The sequence below is a fragment of the Mytilus californianus genome, unplaced genomic scaffold (assembly GCF_021869535.1).
Source record: "Mytilus californianus isolate M0D057914Y unplaced genomic scaffold, xbMytCali1.0.p SCAF_2, whole genome shotgun sequence".
NCBI lineage: Eukaryota > Metazoa > Mollusca > Bivalvia > Mytilida > Mytilidae > Mytilus > Mytilus californianus.
In genome coordinates, this window is record NW_026262668.1 from 19,455,176 (window position 1) to 19,477,044 (window position 21,869).

At 32.4% G+C, this 21,869-nt stretch overlaps 1 protein-coding gene and 1 long non-coding RNA gene across 2 annotated transcripts in view; both read right to left on the bottom strand.

The window, feature by feature from the left end:
• Window positions 1–1,143: 1,143 nt before the first annotated feature.
• On the bottom strand, window positions 1,144–4,117 carry LOC127729433 (uncharacterized). The gene is made up of 2 exons (XR_007994622.1): window positions 3,978–4,117; window positions 1,144–2,281 (listed from the first exon to the last, which is right to left on the bottom strand). It is a non-coding gene; the product is annotated as an uncharacterized LOC127729433 (long non-coding RNA).
• Window positions 4,118–15,678: 11,561 nt separating this feature from the next.
• The window catches only part of LOC127728916 (uncharacterized), a 40,109-nt gene continuing 33,918 nt past the window's right edge, over window positions 15,679–21,869 (bottom strand). The window contains exon 14 of the mRNA XM_052236495.1: window positions 15,679–20,262. Within this exon, the coding sequence (XP_052092455.1) occupies window positions 20,189–20,262 (74 nt within the window). The 3' untranslated portion in view covers window positions 15,679–20,188. The remainder of the gene's footprint in view (window positions 20,263–21,869) is intronic.

Genomic DNA, 21,869 nt, shown 5'->3' on the forward strand with positions numbered 1-21,869 from the left:
CACTAACTAAGCAATTGAATGTGCTCTTACATGGTGTAATATTTGCAGTAGGATAATTTAGTTCAACATTTATCAGAGAAAAGAGTAAATTAAGATATCATAACTGTTGTGCGCTCAACAAAATGTATACAAACATGGTTTGGTACCATTAAAACGTTTAAACCCGCTGCAATTGTTTGCACCTGTCCAAAGTCAGGAATCTGATGTTCACTAGGTGTCGTTTCTCGTTTTTTATATAGATTAGACCGTTGGTTTTCCCGTTTGAATGATTTTATACTAGTAATTTTTGGGGCCCTTTATAGCTTGCTGTTCGGTGTGATTCAAGGCTCCGTGTTGAAGACCGTACTTTGACCTATATTGGTTTACTTTTATAAATTTTGACTTTGATGGAGAGTTGTCTTATTGGCACTCATACCACATCTTCTTATATCTATAATTGAATTTTATAGTTTGTTCTTATGTTGTACTGTTACACCAAGGTCCCAGGTTAGGGGGAGGGTTGGGCGCCCGCTAACATGGTTAACCCCGCCACATTCTTTATGTGCCTGTCCCAAGTTCGTTTGTTGCTGTGTTACATATTTGTTTTTCGTTCATTATTTTGTACATAAATTAGGCCGTTAGTTTTCTCGTTTAAATTGTTTTACATTTGTCATTTGTGGGCCTTTTATAGCTGACCATGCGGTATGGGCTTTGTTTATTGTTGAAGGCCGTACGGTGACCTATACTTGTTAATTTCTGTGTCATTTTGTCCTTGTTGAGAGTTGTCCCATAGGCTATCATACCACATCTTCTTTTTTATATTAACCCCGCCACATTCTTCATGTGCCTGTGCCAAGTCAGGAGCCTGTAGTTCAGTGGTTGTCGTTGGTTCATGTCGGTCATATTTGTTTTTCGTAGATTGTTTTGTTATAAATTAGGCCGTTAGTTTTCCAATTGAAATGTTTCATATTTCATGTCGAGGCCTTTCATAGCCGACCATACGGTATGGATTTTTCTTATTGTTGAAGGTTGTACGCTTGCCTATAATTGCTTACATCCACTTCATTTGAACTTTGGTGGATAGTTGTCTCATTGGCAATCAAACGAAATCTCCTTATTTTTATTTTGATTCCACAAATCGTCACTAAAAATCGAGTCTAAAACTTGTGATATGACGTCAGCGCACATAAGCGCTTTTTTTTTATCTTGCACTCTAATAACCAAAAATTTGGAAAGCTAATAATGTAAAATGATTGAACGCATACACACCAGATCATATAAGCAAGACAATATTTATATAACAAAGCAGTAATAAAGGAACAGAAAATATACAATTAAAGACAATCTGGCACATCTAAAGCGTTGTTCAGAATGACAAAACGGTGCTGTGTTATGGCTTGATTTCTATCATATCCGTATGTGAACATTTGGTTAACGACTGTTCAACTACTGATAAATGTCAAATAACGGCAATAACTGCATGTTCCCTTTGATAATCTCAGTTTTCCCAATTTTGTTAATCTTGATCTCAATGTTTTGTCTTTTTATGTTCGGCTTTCGATTAGAGATTTCTGGAAAAATACTTTCTGTTCAAACCCTAATAGGTGTTCCAAAGCCAAAATATATAGAAAGTTTGATAAGCACAAATACCAAACGTCGAATTCAGAACGATTAAAATCAAAAGACGAACAATGACCGCAAAATATGTACAAATATTTCATCAGCTATTGCATGACAAAACGTTTTCTGGCTTATGCAATGTTCTCGATGTTATGAAAATAATAATTGCTGCTGATATTAAAAACTATCCCTTTTTAATGACAAAAATTCCATCAGTTCCAACTTCATCACAGGCAAACACGGTGTAATCAAATGTATCATCACTCATACACATGTATTTTTGGGGCCATTTCCTTGGTGACAGAGTGTATTTGCCATTTTGTACTCGTTGGACCATCCATTGACCTTCAGGACCAGGTTTTTGATTCATCGACTCTACTTGACCATTCGAAGTGTCGGTCATATAAATAAACCAATCGTTCCATCGTTCCGTAGTTATGAAGAAATATGGTTCATCGTCCTCTATTCTCTCAAAGTTTAATCTAGCATCTTTAAAAATAAGAAACCAGAAATCATAACCTTTAACGGTTCCTTTTTCGTCACTACCAACCCGTACATACCAATCTTCATATTTTACTGGTTGCATTGTATAATTCCCACAACTTAAAAATCCAATGTCATCTCCAATTACTGCAGTGAAACAAGTTAAGATGAGCAAAAGACTGATGTCCATCTTTATAATCTGAAATGATACACACACAGATAAACGTGTATTATATTCTAGATATGTAACAACTCCGCGACAGATATCTCCATCAAATAATCTTTGTTATTCAAGAATAATACCACAAATTACATATACTTCGTCTTAAATTTAACCCAACAATGTTAGATGTCAATTTCTGGTAGCAAATGTTGCTCCCGCTGAGGGAAGAATAAAAGCTGTTTCAAATATTCGTATATAATATCATTGGGTTCAATTTTAGACGAGGAGTTACAGTACACATCATAAGTGAGTAAAAACTGATTGATAATGGTTTGCTTAACGTCCAGTAACATTGTTTCATGCATAATAAGGACTAAAACAAATTAACAATTATTTCAATAATAGGTAGATTCGGCAAAGCGAGTCGACCACTGCGAAAGTCGACAAATTGTGACTGCCTCTTGAAAATAGGTGTATGTTGTATAGACAAAACTTTTGCCATGCAACTGGATATTTAAGGATTACTTAAATAGTTTTTTGCAACGGGAAAAGAGCGTTGCATTCCCCTTTCACAGTACAGGATTTAACTTCCACATTTTGATCAAATGTGGCTGCGTATTTATACATCCAAGACAGCCAAACGAATGCCACATGAACTTATGTCTTGAGAGTCATAAAACTTAATAAAAATGAAATGAAAAACACAATCTTAACCCACAGAGGAAGAAATCAACATAATGCAATTAACAAAATGTTAGTAATAACGATATAGAATTGCAAATAAAAAAACCCTCTCAGTTCTATATACTGTGGATTCATTTATTTTTGTTGGTTCTAATTTTCGTGGATTGAGGAAAAATTGCATTTGGGATTTCAAAGTCAACGCCCCGTTGTCGTGTATTTATACATCCCGTGCCTACGTATGTGTATCTGTCTTTAATATAGACACAGTCATGTACATGATATATACATCAGTTATCTTTATGGTATACGACTTAAGATTTTTTTTGCATAATATAATGGAAAAACAACAACAGAAACAGCAACGATAACTACGAAGTAAGGGATTAAAATGTTTCTATATATCATATAACTCCTGTTCTAACACGTTGATTGTATAATTTTGTATTTGTCGGACAACACATGACAATGCTTTCATGGGAGGATTTTTATATACATTTTGGAAACACCATATGTACCTTATACAGACAGGAATGATACCATGTGGCGCTAATTAACTTCTCAATCTTGTTAATCATCAAGTGGATCAAACACCTCACAGAACTGTGACGATGAAGAACAGCAACACATGCATATGTCTTTTATCGGCCAGTAGGTAACAGAGTTTGCATACGACTTCGTTGGTTGTTTTATATTTTTCACTAGCATCACCACTGTTTAGATGAAGAACATCAACAAATGCATGGTTATTTGCTATAATCCAGCATTTCAATATATTTTTGTCACATGTTCAATCATGTCATATCGGAACAACTGGAATGTCTTCTGTCAATGAAATGAAACGTGCCAATGTTTTAGTACAATTTCAATAAATCAACCAACACGCGTCCTTTGAGTGACGTAGGGGTTTAATTCGCAGTAATAAATATGCTTTACGTCTTTAAGTTTTTTGGTATTATGCAGACTACTGGCAGATATTTATGATATTAAGCATTTAAGTACATGAAATAAGAAAATTGCATCTCGTTGTACAACATAATGAAAAAATTACCTTGATAATGGCAGTCCAGTCTGCAAGATGCTTGATCACTAACAACTGACGAATGAAACTTTAAAATTTAAACTTAATTTAAAGCAATTGGTTATACTTGAGTGTTTTCGTCATCTTATCATAGCGTTTAGTTAGTACGGTTTCGCTTCTTTGCATATTAACTACTTAAAAAACTAGAAAATTTATCAAATTATTTAAAAGTATGACTGAAAAGAATACAGATGAATGGATAAAGAAAATAACTCAGATAGACATGAAAAAATATGAAGTTGTCATGCATATCATTATATAAATGTACACATATGATTAGAACCAGTCAAAATTCACAAGGCATCTTGGTAAAGCTGAACGTATTAAAGGTTTAAGACAAAAAAGGATTCAAACTATAATTGGCCTGTTTAAGGGAGTATCAGATATTAAGGGAGCCTACAATGCATGTGCAGACAAGTGCATAGAAAGTATCAGAATTAAGGGAGCCTTCAAGGCAAGTGTAAACTAGTGTTTAGGTAGTACTAAGTATCAGAAAACATGTTAGTTTACAAAGCATAAGTAGAAAGTAAAATAACAAAAACACCGAACTCTAAGGAAAGCAAATCGGAAAGTCCCTTATCCAATGGCTAAATCAAAAGGTCAAACACATTAAAACGAATGGAAAACAACTGCCGTATTTCTGATTTAGAACAGGCATGTTTTGAGGTTTTTGTTCATATTTTGCGTTTCTCCATTATACACTTATATACTTGTGTGTTCTTAATAATATGCAAATTGATCAGTATTACATTTTAAACTGTATTCAATTTATTTTTGAAATGTTTTTAAAATGTTTAATTTACTCGAAGTGATATTTGAACATACACTTGTACTGTTTATTTACTCTCCTAAAGATAGCATCACTTAATTTGAAAAGTAAAGAGTTCCTTTCAAAATTAACGACGCATTATTTCAAAATAATAATCATATGAACGTTTCTGATGACGATGACTCCAGAAAAGGGTTAAGGCGCATTAAATTTATATAGTGTTGTTTTCATTTTGTATATTAATAAACATCATATCATCATTCTTAATAAATAGACGTTATAATTTCTGTCAATGTTAAAAGACAGCTGATAAATCTATTCCGCCTGACGCAAGTTTTGTATACAAAAGACAAACCGATGGCCTTAAAATAAACAAGTTGGAAGCATAATTTATCAACCAAGTTAAATATCATTCAAACTAGATTTCTTAGATTAAGAGTTGCTGCTTTCAAGAACTCTATTAAACAGAGGGTGCTAAGTAGTGAAGTTGAAATCATCCCTTAGAAAATTTTATGGACGCCATCACGAGTTGGTTGACCGTTATAGAATATCTGTTTCACAAATGACGACGGATAGGTTCCAATCGTCGTTAACAGAATCCCGTCTTCATTTCCCCCGAATTTTGCCTACTGAATTAGACTTATTACTGGGTTTGTACATTCATTAACCACGACGGGTGCCACATGTGGTGCAGGATATGCTTCCCATTCCACAGCACCAGATATCACTCCCGGTTTTAAGAGGATTAGTGTTGCTCAGTCTTTAGTTTCCTATTTTGTGTTATGTATACTGTTGTTTGTCAATTAAACCTTTTCTTTCTTTGCCACTGCGTTGTCAGTTAATTTTCGCCTTATGAGTTTGAATGACCCTATGGTATCATTCTCCTATATCTGTGAATAAAACGTTACTAAAAATTGTGAACTTTCCATCTGTATATAGCAACATTTATACAGTGCCTGCATATGACGTATACATCTTTCTGTTGATACGATATTCCAAAGCTTGAATTTTCTATTATGATCTTTTTTGATAGAGGGTTGCTGCTTTCAAGGAAGCTATTAAGCCAAAAAAAAAGCTATTGTCTGTTCGGTTGTGACATATCCCTTCACTATCTTTTCTTATCCTACCCTTATTAAAACTTTCTAGATGCAAGTTAATATAGAAGGCAGATATAAATATATATAATAAATCTCATCAAAGATTTCAGTCTGAAATTGTGTACGTCCGACGCACGTTTCGTCTACAAAAGACTCACCAGTGACGCTCGAATAAAAAGAACGGTTGTGTTTAGCTAAACTGCTTGAATCCGAATGGTCAATCGGAGAAATGTTAAATTAGAAACGTTTTAATAAGCTATTGGTTTTTAAAATACTAGGTTGTCATAAGTGTAAATTTTTAAAGAAATAAAGTGCAGAAATCAGTATGCTGCTAATATCGTTTCTTTAAATCGTCTTTCAGTTGTCTCGTTATGCATGGTTTATATTAGTTGGCTCTAAAAAAATTTTAAATCTCACATTAATGAAAACTTATGACAAGTAATGATTTAAAGGATAAAGCATCGAAAATAATTAACTGTACAAAACCAATGTCTTCGCTTTTTTTCTAGAACTGTAAATAAAAAGTATGTTTATTCACTTAGAAATTACACAAATAGTTATAATTGATGAACTAACTGATAGATGTAAAACTTGAAAGAATACAACTTATTATTACTTGAAAAAAATACCATATTTTAGTTGAATGTTCTTTCAGTATTAGATATCTGCTTCCTTTAACACAGATGCCTTATGCTATGATGAAACAGTATAAGTGATAAAGCTTAATGTTAGCCAATTATCACTTTTATGTAGGCGAAATGAATATTTATGATGACTCGATACCATAGCTACATTTAAAAAAAGAGAAAATGGTCTAATTAGACCTTCAAAAATGAAATGTAACAAAACCACGCGATATTAGCCTAATAATTAGTGATAGGCATGTCTTAAGTTAAAACTGTATGGTCTATCATATATTAAAGATATTCATCAAGATTTGGAAGACGAAGTATGTCAAGCATTTTGCTAAAATATATGACGTAGATGCTTAATTGTGACATATATATGTATTTGTGATTGGACAATATAAACCAAGAATCAAATAAACGAACCCTAATGTTTCGAAAAAGTAGTTTTTCAAACTGACGAACAGTGCGTTAAATTATCCGGTTTTTTCTTACATGCTCGATTCATTTGTTAAACAAATAAAGTAAGATCGATTACAATCTTGGTAATTTTTTAATGAAAATGCTTTAAAAACATCAAAACTTATTAAAATGACGTTATGGATTCTAAACTACCTGTTTTAAGATTTGTATTATCTTCACTTTAGAATAAAAAGACATAAGTTATTGGCAATCATGTCTCGTCTTCTAATTTTTATATGAATTGAGGTTTTTGATTTGAAATTATAAGTGAAAAGTTCCACCAAACACGGCCGCTATTGAACTCTAATTTGCCCCATTCTTAAGAATTGTAGTAAATTTTCAAATCGGCATTATTAGTTTTATTATATGAACACTTTTGAGACTTACTCTAAAAACACCTATGCATATTACTTTTTTTTACAAATTAGATAAAGTGTGTCACAGTGAGTTTCCGAAAACATACAGTAGATGTCTGAAAGATTTTCATAGTCATTACACAATAAAACATCTCACTTTCAAGCTGCTGACAAAAATAAAATATTATTCTATTCTGTGAGGGTTAAACATCTGACACAAATATGTTCACAGAGAAGCTAAATATAAAAACAATTGACAATGAGACAACTATCAACCAAAGACCTAACGACAAGTTCAACTTCAACGGTCTCCGTATGATCTTCGACAATGAACAAAAACCATACCGTACAGTAAGCAATTAAAAAGTTACCGGCATGACAAAATGTGAAACCCATTACTTCAAAAGAAAAAAATCTATAAAGCAATAAAAGAAAGACAGACAGCATCCAACAACCATCTCTCAAATAAGGCTCCCTACTTTGAACAGCCATATAAAGAATATGGTGGGATTAAACATGTTAGCTAGCAAAACCCTCTCCTAACCATGAACAGTTCTATTAGAGTACAACAATATAAAAAGTAAAATGATAAAAATACCGAACTTCGAGGAAAATTCTAAACGGAATGTCCCTAAGCAAATGGCGAAATCAAAAGCTCAAACACATCAAACGAATGGATAACAACTGTCATATTCCTGACTTGGTACAGGCATTTTCTTATGTAGATAATTGTGGATTAAACCTGGTTTTTTTGCTAGCGAAATCTCTCACTAGTATGACAGTCGCATAAAAGACCATTAAAATCAGTTGAAAAGGGCTTGACTCATCTATGAGTACTACAAGCTAGTTCAAAGCTCAATTAATTACATCTAATAAACAGATCATGTTCTTTAAGGCTAAATTATCAATCAGTACACCTCAAACGGAGTAAGAGTGAAGGCACAACAATATGGAGTGCCAAAATATACATTCCAGTAAAAGCATAACATTGCGCTATGCCAAAATATAACTTCTATGATATTTAAATTCAACACAGAAGTGCAGACTACTGGGCTGGTAATACGCTCGCAGACAAAACGTTTACCAACAGTGGCATCGAGCAAGTGTTTATACGATTTCACGAAAGACACCAGGTTTATTAGTTGATAAGACAGACGGGTTTTGTCTATATCAGCCAGTTACGCGCGATTAATAAAACGTGGAAGGCAAAATCAAATTGAAGTTGAAAAGCATTGTGCATTAAGTTTATTCGAAGTGCAGCGTGTGAGAGAAGTCGAAATATATCAAAGGGACATTCAAACTCATCAGTCGAAAACAAACTGACAACGCCATGGCTAAAAAAGAAAAAGACCAACATACAAACAATAGTACACAAAATCAAACATAAAAAACTAAAGGCTGAGCAACACGAACCTTACCAAAAACTTGAGGTGATCTCAGGTGCTCCGGAAGGGTTAGCAGATCCTGTTCCACATGTGGCACCCATCGTGTTGCTCATGTTAGTACAAAACCGGTAGTAATTATAATTCGGGAGGTCATATTCGTGGAAAAGGGGACGGGATTGTAGTAACGCCATTTGGAACATATACGCTATAATTTGTGAAACGGAGATTCCATCGCGGTCAACCAACTCGTGATGGCGCCCGAAAAATTTACGAAGCGATGACTTCAACTTCACAACTAGGAACTATTGGTTTAATAGCTTCTTTGTGAGCAGCAACCCCCTATCAAGGAAATCAATATAGGAAATATAGGCCCTGGAATATCGTATCAACTGGGAGATATATACTCCGTATGCAGGCGCTGCTGGAATGCTGCTACATAGAAATAGAAAGTTCACAATTAGGAAGCTGAAATCATTCCTTTTGTCGTAAAGTTTTGTTTTCAAACGACCTTCACTGTCAATTTTTAGATGTAAGTCAAGATAAGAGGCAGACTTAACTGTATCTGTTGTATCTGTTGTATCCTTTATTTCAAGTTCGATGGGGTAGATGTGTTCATCATAGTCACCAAATTTTGAATTATTTAGTGAGAGAACATCATCTATATAGCGGAAAGTAATGTTAAAGGATACTGCTAACTTCTTTTCTTTTTCTTCCTGAGAAGTTCATGTATGAAATCATCCTCATATGAATAAAGGAACAAGTCGGCAAGAAAAGGGGAACAGTTGGTTCATATGGGAATGCGGGGTTTAGTTAGCTATAAACCCTGGTTTAATCCACTATTTTCTACATTAGGAAATGCATGTACAAAGTCAGGGATATAACAGGTGTTTTCTATTTGTTTGATGTGTTTGAGCTTTTGATTTTTCCATTTGATAAAAGACTTTCGTTTTGAATTTTCCTTGGAGTTTAGTATTTTTGTTTTATTTACTTTTTACACATGAAAAGCGCGTGAGTGGGCAACAGCTTAATTTTATAAAACTTAAATGTGTCGATTCTATTATAGGATTAAACAAATAAGTTTTAACTGACGAACATATTTTGGAAAACGAGTAAAGATAAATTAATATACATGTTTGTCTTTTGAATACTCGAAACAAACAAAAAATACCATAGACGTTATATACACAGTAGAAAGTGCGAATAGAATTACCTACAAAATAAACCATTCTATGTTACCGTTATCATTTTCAGTTCCAAAAATCAAATTCAAAATTCAAAATCAAATCAAAATCCAAATTCAAATTCGTTATTGTCGTAATAACAGGGACCTTTTGGGCATTACACATTTTGACACATTCGCACTTTCATACAACTCTTTTTTTAATCTGCTCACTCAATCCGGACACATCTGCAGTACCGGTATCCAGTGATAGGGTATGATCTGTGTGTGTTGATAACAATACAATCAGCAAGTGCAATCATAACTTTTAGTAAATGTTACAATGTGACTTTCCGTTTTGAATTTTCCTTACTTTGGTATTTTTGTTTTTTTAACTTTTTACACGTTTACAATCAGATCTTTAAGAACATGACATAAATATTAAATATCTTATTCTTAAAAGTTAGAAATAGCTAATTTATTAAGGATGTTCGCTCCTCTGTTTCAAAATAACAAGCTTCTTAAAAGACTGTTAAAAACTGATAGTATCCGTGTACTTGTTTTCGAGACATAAGTCATCGAAAATTTGGCGGGAAATTTTTTTCTCTAGATTTTACATACATTTAACATTGGCACGTTTTTTTCTTTCAAAAACGATGAAAAAATAACAAGGATTTTATAAGATTTTCAAAGATGACATTTTAAACAATATGTTATCAAATTATGGAAAGAAAAGTAGGGGTTAGTGGGCAAAATTTGTAATGGCACTACATGGATAAAACCAGAGGATTCCGAATATCTGGCAAAAATTCAAAAACAAGAAGAGCGAACATCCTTATGTCTCGAGTACCATGACAATATTTTATATCATGTTACAGTTGTTAACCTTGATCACTGATGTATGCAGTCATACCTTCATGTTACAGTTTGGCCTACTAAATGGTTATTAACCTTGATCACTGATGTATGCAGTCATACCTTTATGTTACAGTTTGGCCTACTTAATAGTTATTAACCTTGATCACTGATGTATGCAGTCATACCTTCATGTTACAGTTTGGCCTACTAAATGGTTATTAACCTTGATCACTGATGCATGCAGTCATACCTTCATGTTACACTTTGGCCTACTGAATGGTTAATAACCTTGATCACTGATGCATGCAGTCATACCTTCATGTTACAGTTTGGCCTACTGAATGGTTAATAACCTTGATTACTGATGCATGCAGTCATACCTTCATGTTACAGTTTGGCCTACCTACTAAATGGTTATTAACCTTGATCACTGATGCATGCAGTCATACCTTCAAGTTACAGTTTGGCCTACTAAATGGTCATTAACCTTGATCACTGATGCATGCAGTCATACCTTCATGTTACAGTTTGGCCTACTAAATGGTTATTAACCTTATTCACTGATGCATGCAGTCATACCTTAAAGTCATGGCGTTATCAGATTGTTTTTGAGTTTGTATGTCCCTTTGGTATCTTTCGCCTCTCTTTTATACAAATGATATTCAGAAAGATGCATTCAGAATTTTATTTTTTAATTCATGAAAAGTTCTATTCCGTTTTTAAATTGATGCACCCAAAGCACGATTCTAGATATACATTTACCAGGAACATCAGACAATAGAATGTAAAGTTAAGGAGGTTTACATATTTGAAAATATGATGAGATATGTGACCAAAAAGTAGCCAAATCCTTATGAGGTTTACTTCGCGTGAGTAAGTTGAAACTTTGGTTTCTTAATTAATCAACGATAAATTTTAGAAAAGAATGCTATAAACATGCCAATGCTAAATCACTGATTACTAAACTGATCATACCGTAGCAGTTCACAAGCAGCGGTTATGGCTCAGTGCTAAATATAAAACATTATAAAAGCTGATAGATTACACAAGGTCTGTATTGTTAAAGTTCTCCAAAATAAAATATGGATGCAAAGCTTTCATTTCTACATTTGATATACTGTGTTGAGTTTTATAGTATTCATTAGTTTTAACAGATTTAACTTCCATTTTGCAGTGACATTTTCATATTTGAATATTTACATTTTAAATAACGTAATTTCAAATCTTCCTGTTGTTAGCATTACCATGTTACTAACACAAAATTATAAAGTTACTATCATAAAGTACATCACGTTTCACGTATACTACTGTTGCCTTTATTTATTCAAACACAGGTCAGAAAAACATTTCTTTTATTTGATTGGGCATCATTAGAGTAAATATCCATACATTTGTCGATAATTGAAGTAATCTGAATATAAAAGTAAAATACCGATGTTCATATGATATACATTTTTCGAATAGAAAAAAAAAAATGGAAATTAAACCATTCTGACCTTTGGTAATATTAGTCTTAAATGAACAAAATGTAAATGATGTTGTCATTACTCGTACAATATTGTATATAATAATATCGTATTAACTTTTACTACTGTAATAAAAAAATAAGATTTCCATAAAGATTAAACTTTTTACAAATTATTGTCGTATCAACTAGTTTTGATAGTGATTTAGGAGCTACACACATAATGAAATGAAAAAGGGTAAAATCTCTAAAAGTGAATATAAAATTATGTCTCTTTCTTTTAATAAATGACTTTAGAAAAAAGTAAAATAAGAAAAATACTGAACTCCGAGTAAAATTCAAAACAGAAAGTCCCTTATCAAATGGCGAGATCAAAAGCTCAAACACATCAAACGAATGGACAACAACTGTCATATTCCTGACTTGGTACAGGCATTTTCTTATGTAGAAAATGGTGGATTAGAAACGCAACAAACATTTTAGTAATTTGTTTTTACCAAATCATGATTGATCCTCATATAACTACTATTCATGCTCTCCATATTTCTTTATGCTTCGAAAAAAATAATACCTGACCTACCAGAGGTTATTCAAACATACCGGATTTTTGAAGTCGCACGAATTTATGATAGTGAAATTTGAAACTCCTAAATGATTTTGTAAGACTTATTTTTCGTGAAACAATTGTTTCAATCCATACCCACACTTGAATCATTAAAACATGTTACATCTCCATATTGCCGAGACTGAGCAATGAAAATCTGAATGAGGCAATAAGAATATTGCAGACAGGAATACGTGAACGTGCTGTTTCCTTATAATTTCACGTCAGAAACTCGTCTTACTGTCCATACAACAACGGTATAGGCAGACGGGACCAGATGAATATGTAGTGCCAACGCCAAGTCAATAAAATTGAATTTCACAACGTCTTTTGCGTGACATGTTTACAGCCGCAACGTCAACTGCTTATCTAGTCGCCGAATGCGATGGCAGAAAGATTCATGCCATAAATTTTACCCATATACTGAAATGCAAAAGAATGGACTGCAGAAAAACTTTTAAAGCCCTAAATTTTAAACCGCTTAATTGCCAAAACTCACTGTAATTCATGGTACACAGGCAAAATCAGAAGGTATAAAACAGAACTAAAAAAATTCCCGACATAATTGGTTGTCCTTACTGACAATCATATTGACGTTGGTAAGAGGCAATCATTGCCTTCGACGATGACACATTCATTGATAAGGGGAAAACCAGTGTTTAATGCATACCACAAGATTTGAACATTAAAAATGGTGTCATCAATTCAACTTTCGAACTGCAAACTTTTTTTAGACAATTAAGAAATGAATGAAATTTATGATTATTTAATTTACAAAAATTGAATATTTGAAAATGGGAATAAAAAATAGATAAACTAGTGTTGCGTTTTTAAAGTCCGTCAGTATATTATGAAACTTGCTATAAGGTGGACTTGTCCTTGTATAAAAATGCTCTGATAATCATAGTTTGTTACCAAGGAAAACTGTTACCTACAACCCTGTAAAAAGATAGATCTTATAAAATATTTTTGATAGTTTCTTTTATAGCCATGCTGCATACAAATACATTAAATTCATGTTATGTTAATTTTTCCTTGTCAAGGTTGTTGGTTCAGCATTTGAATGTACCGGATTTCATAAACAAGTTTAAAACAATTTGTGTATTGGTATGCACACTATTATCAAATATTGTTGCACTATTAATGTCTATAGTGTGTAAGGTAAACGTAGGTGGGTTTAGCAGACCGTGTTTACTGTTTTCATTCACTCCTGTGAATGTTTTAACGGGAAATATTGATAGCATGTCTGTAGTTTGTATATAAGAGTCTAAGATTAAAGCATGAACTGTGCCACAGTGCTTAATTTGCACGAGAAAGATATATTCAAAGGATAAATTCAATACTAGTATATATTTTCAAGTACTTTTAAAGACAAACTGTGTCGCTTCGTTCGGAGCTCCTGCTATACAGCTGTTTTCTTTTCAATGGGACATGGACTTCAAATTAAATGCATGACTTTTGAATCTAGAATATTATTGTAAAAAATGTCATTCTAGAGGATTTATCTCTATGTACACTCGACTTTCTCGGTCACAAACTATAAAAAGTCTGAAGAATGCGAGTGATAGACTGAGTTTATGCATCTATACATCTATACATTTGACGAGTACATTGATTCGAACTCCTATCATAAATTCAGACAAAACGCACATATGTCATACTAACACATTAGCCTGGTATATTAAAATATATTTTTTTTTATTATAGTGCGTTTTGTAAAGAAGTCATTAAACTATAGATAGTCTGTTCTTTTTGTTTAGGCACAATAACATCATAAACAAACAAAAATGATAAAACGGTAGTAATCCTGCGTTTGTTGAAATAACATAAACATTTTAAACTATCTTTTTGTATATGGTTAATCTGCTGTAGCCTGCGTTTTTATTACTTGATCGTAACATCCTTTAAACTAGACTTAATCTTATGTGATAAACATTTTTAGTACTTCTAGTTTACTCGATTGAAAAATTCTCATTTACAGATGACTTAAACCGGATGAGAACAAATGCAATGTGAAAACAGTGTTCATTACATGCAACTAATTGAAAACAGGTTTACAGAACGAACGAGACGTATGGTATGACCACGATATAATTCAAAACTATGAGATAAAAAATTACCCAGTGAATACACCTCATCTGCTGTCTATTCTCTCATTAAAAAGACACGTATTTGTTTGAGTAAATCAAAGTTTCAAAACGCTCGTTTTCTTAATAACTAGGATGATAAAAAGTTTGTGGTTGAATTTTGTTTTTTTATTAAATATACAACGAGTAAAGACCAAATGCTTAACCTGCATTGTGAAAATTATGCAATATATTGATGCGCATATTATTTTCAACATTAATGTCATAGATTTCTGAGAACAATAGAAAATAAAACTATTGTAACGTTTTATTTCTGTGATTAGTATCAATATTTTATGATTCGTTTTATAAATTCTTAAGTAAAAATAAGAATGACATTGAAAATATAAACATAACTAAAGACAAAAGGTACCATCTGCACTGAAACCTGACATCTAATTTAATATTGGCATTATTACCGTTTCCTACTATGATAATTACTTTGACTAATGATTCCATTTGTACGTTTCTTGATTATAAATGTAATGACCATTACTTAAAATATTGAGGTGTGGTATTATTGCCAATGAGACAACTATCCACCAAAGTTCAAATGAAGTGGATTTAAGCAATTATAATAATGAGAAACTCCTATTACATGTACGTATAGTCGGCTATAAAAGGCCCCGACATGAAAAATGTGAAACAATTCAATTGAGAAAAATAACTAATAAACATTTGACTGTGGATGACAAGAAATAAATTTCAAGTCATGTTAGTTAAAATAAACTATGTTCTATGTTATGGCAAAAATTGACACGAAAAATATGGTATAATGTATTTTACACAAAAGAACAATTTGTATTTCAAGAAAATACACCCTATGAATAAAAGGAATACAGACAAACTTGTTTTATCTAAGGGCATACATTATCAATGGTTATAGTATAGTAATTTCAAGTCGTGTTAATTAAAATAAACTATGTTCTATGTTATGGCAAAAATTGACACGAGAAATATGGTATAATATATTTAACACAAAAGGACAATTTGTATTTCAAGAAAATATACCCTTTGATTAAAAGGAATACAGACAAACTTGTTTTATCTAAGGGCATACGTTAAAGTATAGTCATTTCAAGTCATGTTAGTTAAAATAAACTATGTTCTATGTTATGGCAAAAATTGACATAAGAAATATGGTATAATATATTTTACACAAAAGAACAATTTGTATTTCAAGAAAATACACCTTATGATTAAAAGGAATACAGACAAACTTGTTTTATCTAAGGGCATACGTTATAGTATAGTAATTTCAAGTCATGTTAGTTAAAATAAACTATGTTCTATGTTATGACAAAAATTGACACGAGAAATATGGTATAATATATTTTACACAAAAGAACAATTTGTATTTCAAGAAAATACACCCTATGATTAAAAGGAATACAGACAAACTTGTTTTATCTAAGGGCATACCTTATAGTATAGTAATTTCAAGTCATGTTAGTTAAAATAAACTATGTTCTATGTTATGGCAAAAATTGACACGAGAAATATGGTATAATATATTTAACACAAAAGAACAATTTGTATTTCAAGAAAATATACCCTATGCTTAAAACGAAAACAGACAAACTTGTTTTATGTAAGGGCATACGTTATATATAGTAATTTCAAGTCATGTTAGTTAAAATAAACTATTTTCTATGTCATGACAAAAATTGACATAAGAAAATGATATAATATATTTCACACAAAAGAACAATTTGTATTTCAAGAAAATACACCCTATGAATAAAAGGAATACAGACAAACTTGTTTTATCTAAGGGCATACGTTATAGTGTAAAGGCAATTATTAATTCTTCGAACTTTAATACGTTGCTATCGCAAAAGTGTGGTAATGATAAGCATTAACAATTCTCGGAAAATTACTAACATCATCTATTCGGTTGCGTGAATATTTGAAGGAATACAAACATCTTGTATATGGTGTATGGCTGAGCACGTGAAATCTTATGCGGGGCCATACAATTCGAGGCAACTGAAGGCTGTTTACTTTTCTATCATCAAAACATTTGTTCATTACATTCAATTGTACATCGTTTAGATAAACGGAATGAAAAGCTGCACAACGATGTTGCACTAAAAATTCATCTAGACGTTATTTAGCGCCAAAAAACAGGGAAAAGGATCCCCAGCATATTGAAATCTCGGTTTTCTGTTTTTTCTTTGCCAAAATAACATTTGAAATGGACCCCCATGTTTTCTTTTGCACTCGATCATGAGCTTCTTAAAGAGTGTTGTACTAAAATTGCAAGAAATAATAAACGACAGAATTTTTGGAATTAGAAAAAACATTTGTCAACCACGATCTATTACTTATTGATTTTATGGTTTAACAATTTAATCCTACACTTCGTTTATGTGAGGGATTTATGTAAAAGTCTATAAAGTAAGGAACATTTTGCCAAACACAATTGAATGAAAATATATCTGTCCCTTTAAAAGTTAACTTTTTTGGGTGAAAAATATTGAGATAGATATTATATGTTTGAAAATAAAACATGCAAAATTTAAACCTGGAATGTCTCCAAAAGTTAGTCATGGAGATATATTGATTTCTGCTTATCTCAAGACTTATATCAACATTGATTTTACGTTAAAATTTCAAGTTAAAATCGGCGTAAGATCCTTTTTGTATCGTATGCCCTTGAAGAGTGTTTTTGTTCTTGTAAAAAAAAAACCCGTACAAACAAGCGAACGAACAAAAGAAAACAAAGACAGCATAACCTGAAACAGGTATCATTGACATTAGTTATTTTTTTTTCATAATAAATGAACTATTCTAAAAATAAACTTTATACCACGCAGATATCAATATCTACATACATCGTAGCACCAATATTGAAATTAATTGAGAATGGAAATGGGGAATGTGTCAAAGAGACAACAACCCGACCAAAGTAGAAAACAGCCAAGGGCCAACAATGGGTCTTCAACACAGCAAGAAAATCCCGCACCCGGAAGCGGGCTTCAGCTGGCCTCTAAACAAAAATATGTACTAGTTCAGTGAAAATGGACGTCGCACTAAACTCCAAAACATATAACTGGACTAAAATTTAAAAAAAAATACAGGATTAACAAAGGCCAGAGGCTCCTGACTTGGGACAAGCGCAAAAATATGGCGGGGTTAAACATGTTTTGTGAGATCTCAACCCTCCCCCTATACCTCTAGCCAATGTAGAATAAACAAACACACAACAATACGTACAGTAAAACTCAGTTTAAAAGAAGTCCGAGTCCGATGTCAGAATAGGTAACAAAAGAAACTAAACAAAATGACAATGATACATAAATTAACTAAGGACTTCTAGCAGTTACTGACATGCCAGCTCCAGACCTCAATTAAACTGATAGAAAGATTATGTCTTCATCATATGAATATCAAGCACAATCCCTCCCGCTAGGGGTTTAGTATCATACCATCATAAAATAAATGAGAAGAACATAACCCGTATCATGACAACAACTGGTTTTAGAATAAATGTGTTTATTTCCGATGCAAAGACACTGTAAGTGAATCAATATTAATGCCAAAATACGCCATCGTTGATGACCTGACAACAGTATCGTAACTATATCCCTACTTAATAAGTCTGTTTAAAGGTTTTGTAAGCTTTTGAGGTGAATGCCGACATTTTTGTGCTAAGTAAAGAATATTACCATAAACGATTTGATGTGAAATACCTGAACGTATAAGATGTCTGCATGTTGATTTATATTTACGAATGACGTCCTTGTAACGATGATAAAATTTAGTAAATGTTTTGACAAGTTTGTGATATCGAAAACCCTGGTGTAATTTTTCAGTAATACATAGATTTATTTCGTTAGAATCGAATTCGTTGTTACATACACGAGCAAATCGGACACGTTGAGATATATAAACACCATAAGATGGTGACAAGGGAACGTCACCATCTAAAAATGGATAATTAACAATAGGAAATGAAAAATCATCTCTCTTATCATAAATTTTGGTATTAAGCTTCCCGTTAATGATATAGATATCAAGATCCAGGAAAGGGCAGTGGTCATTGTTAGTATTAGCTTTATTTAATGTTAGTTCAACAGGATAAATCTCTTTAGTGTACATACTGAAGTCGTCATTATTGAGAGCCAATATATCATCCAAATATCTAAAAGTATTAATAATTTTTTGTATCAGATGTTGTTTCGATGGGTCTTTGCTGATTTTAATCATAAATTGTAACTCATAACAATACAGAAATAGGTCCGCAATAAGTGGTGCACAGTAAGTCCCCATAAGAAATCCGATAACTTGACGATATACGGAATCTCCATAGCGAACAAAAATGTTATCTAGTAAACATTCAAGGGCAGTTATGGTATCAATGCAGGTCCAATTGACATAGTTCTTTTGTTTGTTGTTACTAAAAATGATTTAAAAGAGTTTGAACATATGTATTCGCATTTTGACTTTTTAGATTGCACATGTTACTCATCAATATTCACAACAATTAGAAAATGTAGAACGTTGAATACTACTGATAGATCATTCTAAAAATATGTCGTATGATTGCCAATGAGACATCTATCCACAAGAGAATAAATAACGTAGAAGTTAGCAACTATAGGTAACCGTACGGCCTTTAACAATGAGCAAAACCCATACCGCATAGATCCGAAAATGTACAACAATTCAAACAAGAAAACTTACTACCTGATTTATGTGTAAAACTAAAACAACCACTGAATTACAGGCTCCCGATTGGACAGGCGTATACAGAATGGGACGGGGTTAAACATGTCTTTGAATGCCAAACCCTTCCCCTAACCTTGGCCAGTGGAGTAACAGTACAACAAGTTTGAATACCCGTTGCTCTTGTTATATAAAACAAAACCATTTTGTTTCTTGGTATTGACACAAAAAGGCAACAGTACCGGTTTAAAAAAAATTTATCAAAGTCACCTTAAATAGATTTGCTCCGTGAAACAAATACTCTGTCACAACTAGTCGTAAGTTTTTCTTTTGAAATACATCTTAAAAAAAGTTATTGGTCTGACATTTCCCAAAATATGTACTGCATTATGAAATTGAATGTTTTAAAAATATTTTTTTCCAAATTCGACAATCATCTTTAACTTTGATTATATCATTTCATATTGTAATACAAAGTGTTTAGTTATTCAACCAATACAAAATTATATTGATACATTGTCTAAATGTTAGTTAGAAGTGATTATATCAAATGAAACAATGAATTGAACATCAATGCAAATCTAAAATTTTCAAAATTGTGATTCATTCAGGATCTTCTCCTGTATAGGATGGATTTTCTGTCGGTGTTGGGTTGGATAGGGATAGACGTTCCTGAGCTGCAAAAAAATACATATCTGTTATTTTAAAATCAATTATTAAAAAATAGTAGTATATTAAGATGACTTGTATTAGTATAAACTTTGAGTATACATATTTTTTTATTCTGGACAGGTCTGAATTAGTCGGTAACAATGATAAAAGTTGACACATCAACGGAGAACATACAAACCAAGAAACAAACCCATACAAATTAAAAACAGAGACAAAAGGAGCGATACTAGATAAAGATAATCGATTAGGATCTCTCGCTTATCATGCATCCACCCGCGAACTGGTTAAATCCTACTATATTTTATACATGTTCAACATCAGGCTATTTTGCCCAAGTGTTGGTAGCTGTTGTTAATCTTTGAGTTTGTTTGCAGAGGCCTCAGTTGTAAGTGTATACTTCTCAAAAGGATATTGACAGAATCGATACGTATATTGATGGATATTTTTGGGATATTGTTTTCCAGACGTGCTCGTTCCGGATAAAAGGATACGAGATACGAGTTACAATATAAAGCTGGTGTATATCTGACAATTTGACAACTATAAACCAAATTCCAAATGACGCCGATGTTAATTGAATCAGAACGTCTGCCTCATATCCTGATTTTGTTATCGACTATAACACAGATTGACGACTGCAAACGTAATTAGTTCAACTTTTTAGATTTCAATTTCCCATTTTTCAGCAGTGACATAGGCTCTGCCCGATCGTATATATCTCAACGAAATATGTTCAACTATAGGACTTTGTTAGCAGGGTTGTGATCTTTACACAAAAACTGTTCCAACATCGTATGAAGAACAAGGACTGAAATAAACCCTAGATAAATGCCATTAAAAAAACCTGACCAAAAGACAAACAACAATGTACAAAACACAGAATAAAAACTTCGGAATAGTCAACAAGAACCTTACCGAACAGTGGGGTTGATATCAGGTGCTTCGGGATAGTAAGCAGATATGCTTCATATATTAAAACCGTAAAGGTGATTACATAATTACAAACCCGGTAAAATTTATTCGGTGGGTCAGTGATATACTAAACACCGATTACTTAAACCTTTTTATTATATTGGTTGCAACGAATTACATTATTTCCCAGTGAAATAAAAACCGATAATTTCACATGTGAAATAAACGTGGTTATTTCACTCATCTGACGTCATACAACAATAGTGTTGTCAAGACGTCGAAAACAAATTGTAAATGCGTAGAAAAAGATATAGTTCCTTAAATTTTCTATTTTGATTTCATAAAAAAGCCATTTGCCAATTAAATAAAAAGAATAACTAATCAAAGAATTCAAATATTGAAAAATATTCAACTCGTGACCGAACAACACTGATAATTAACTCATGCGCTACGCGCATTCGTGAATTATTGTGTTGTTCGGTCACTCGTTGAATATTTTTCTCTATTTGAATTCTTCGATTAGTTACTCTATAAGTATCAAAGATAGATGTCTTTTGATTTCAAGTTAAGCTACATATTTGTAATATATTACATCTTCATTTCTACGATGATGTTGTTCATAGAGCCAATAGAATGAGGTACGATCCTTTCACTGAATATTGTTTTTATCGGATCTGACATTTATTTTGTTACAAACAAT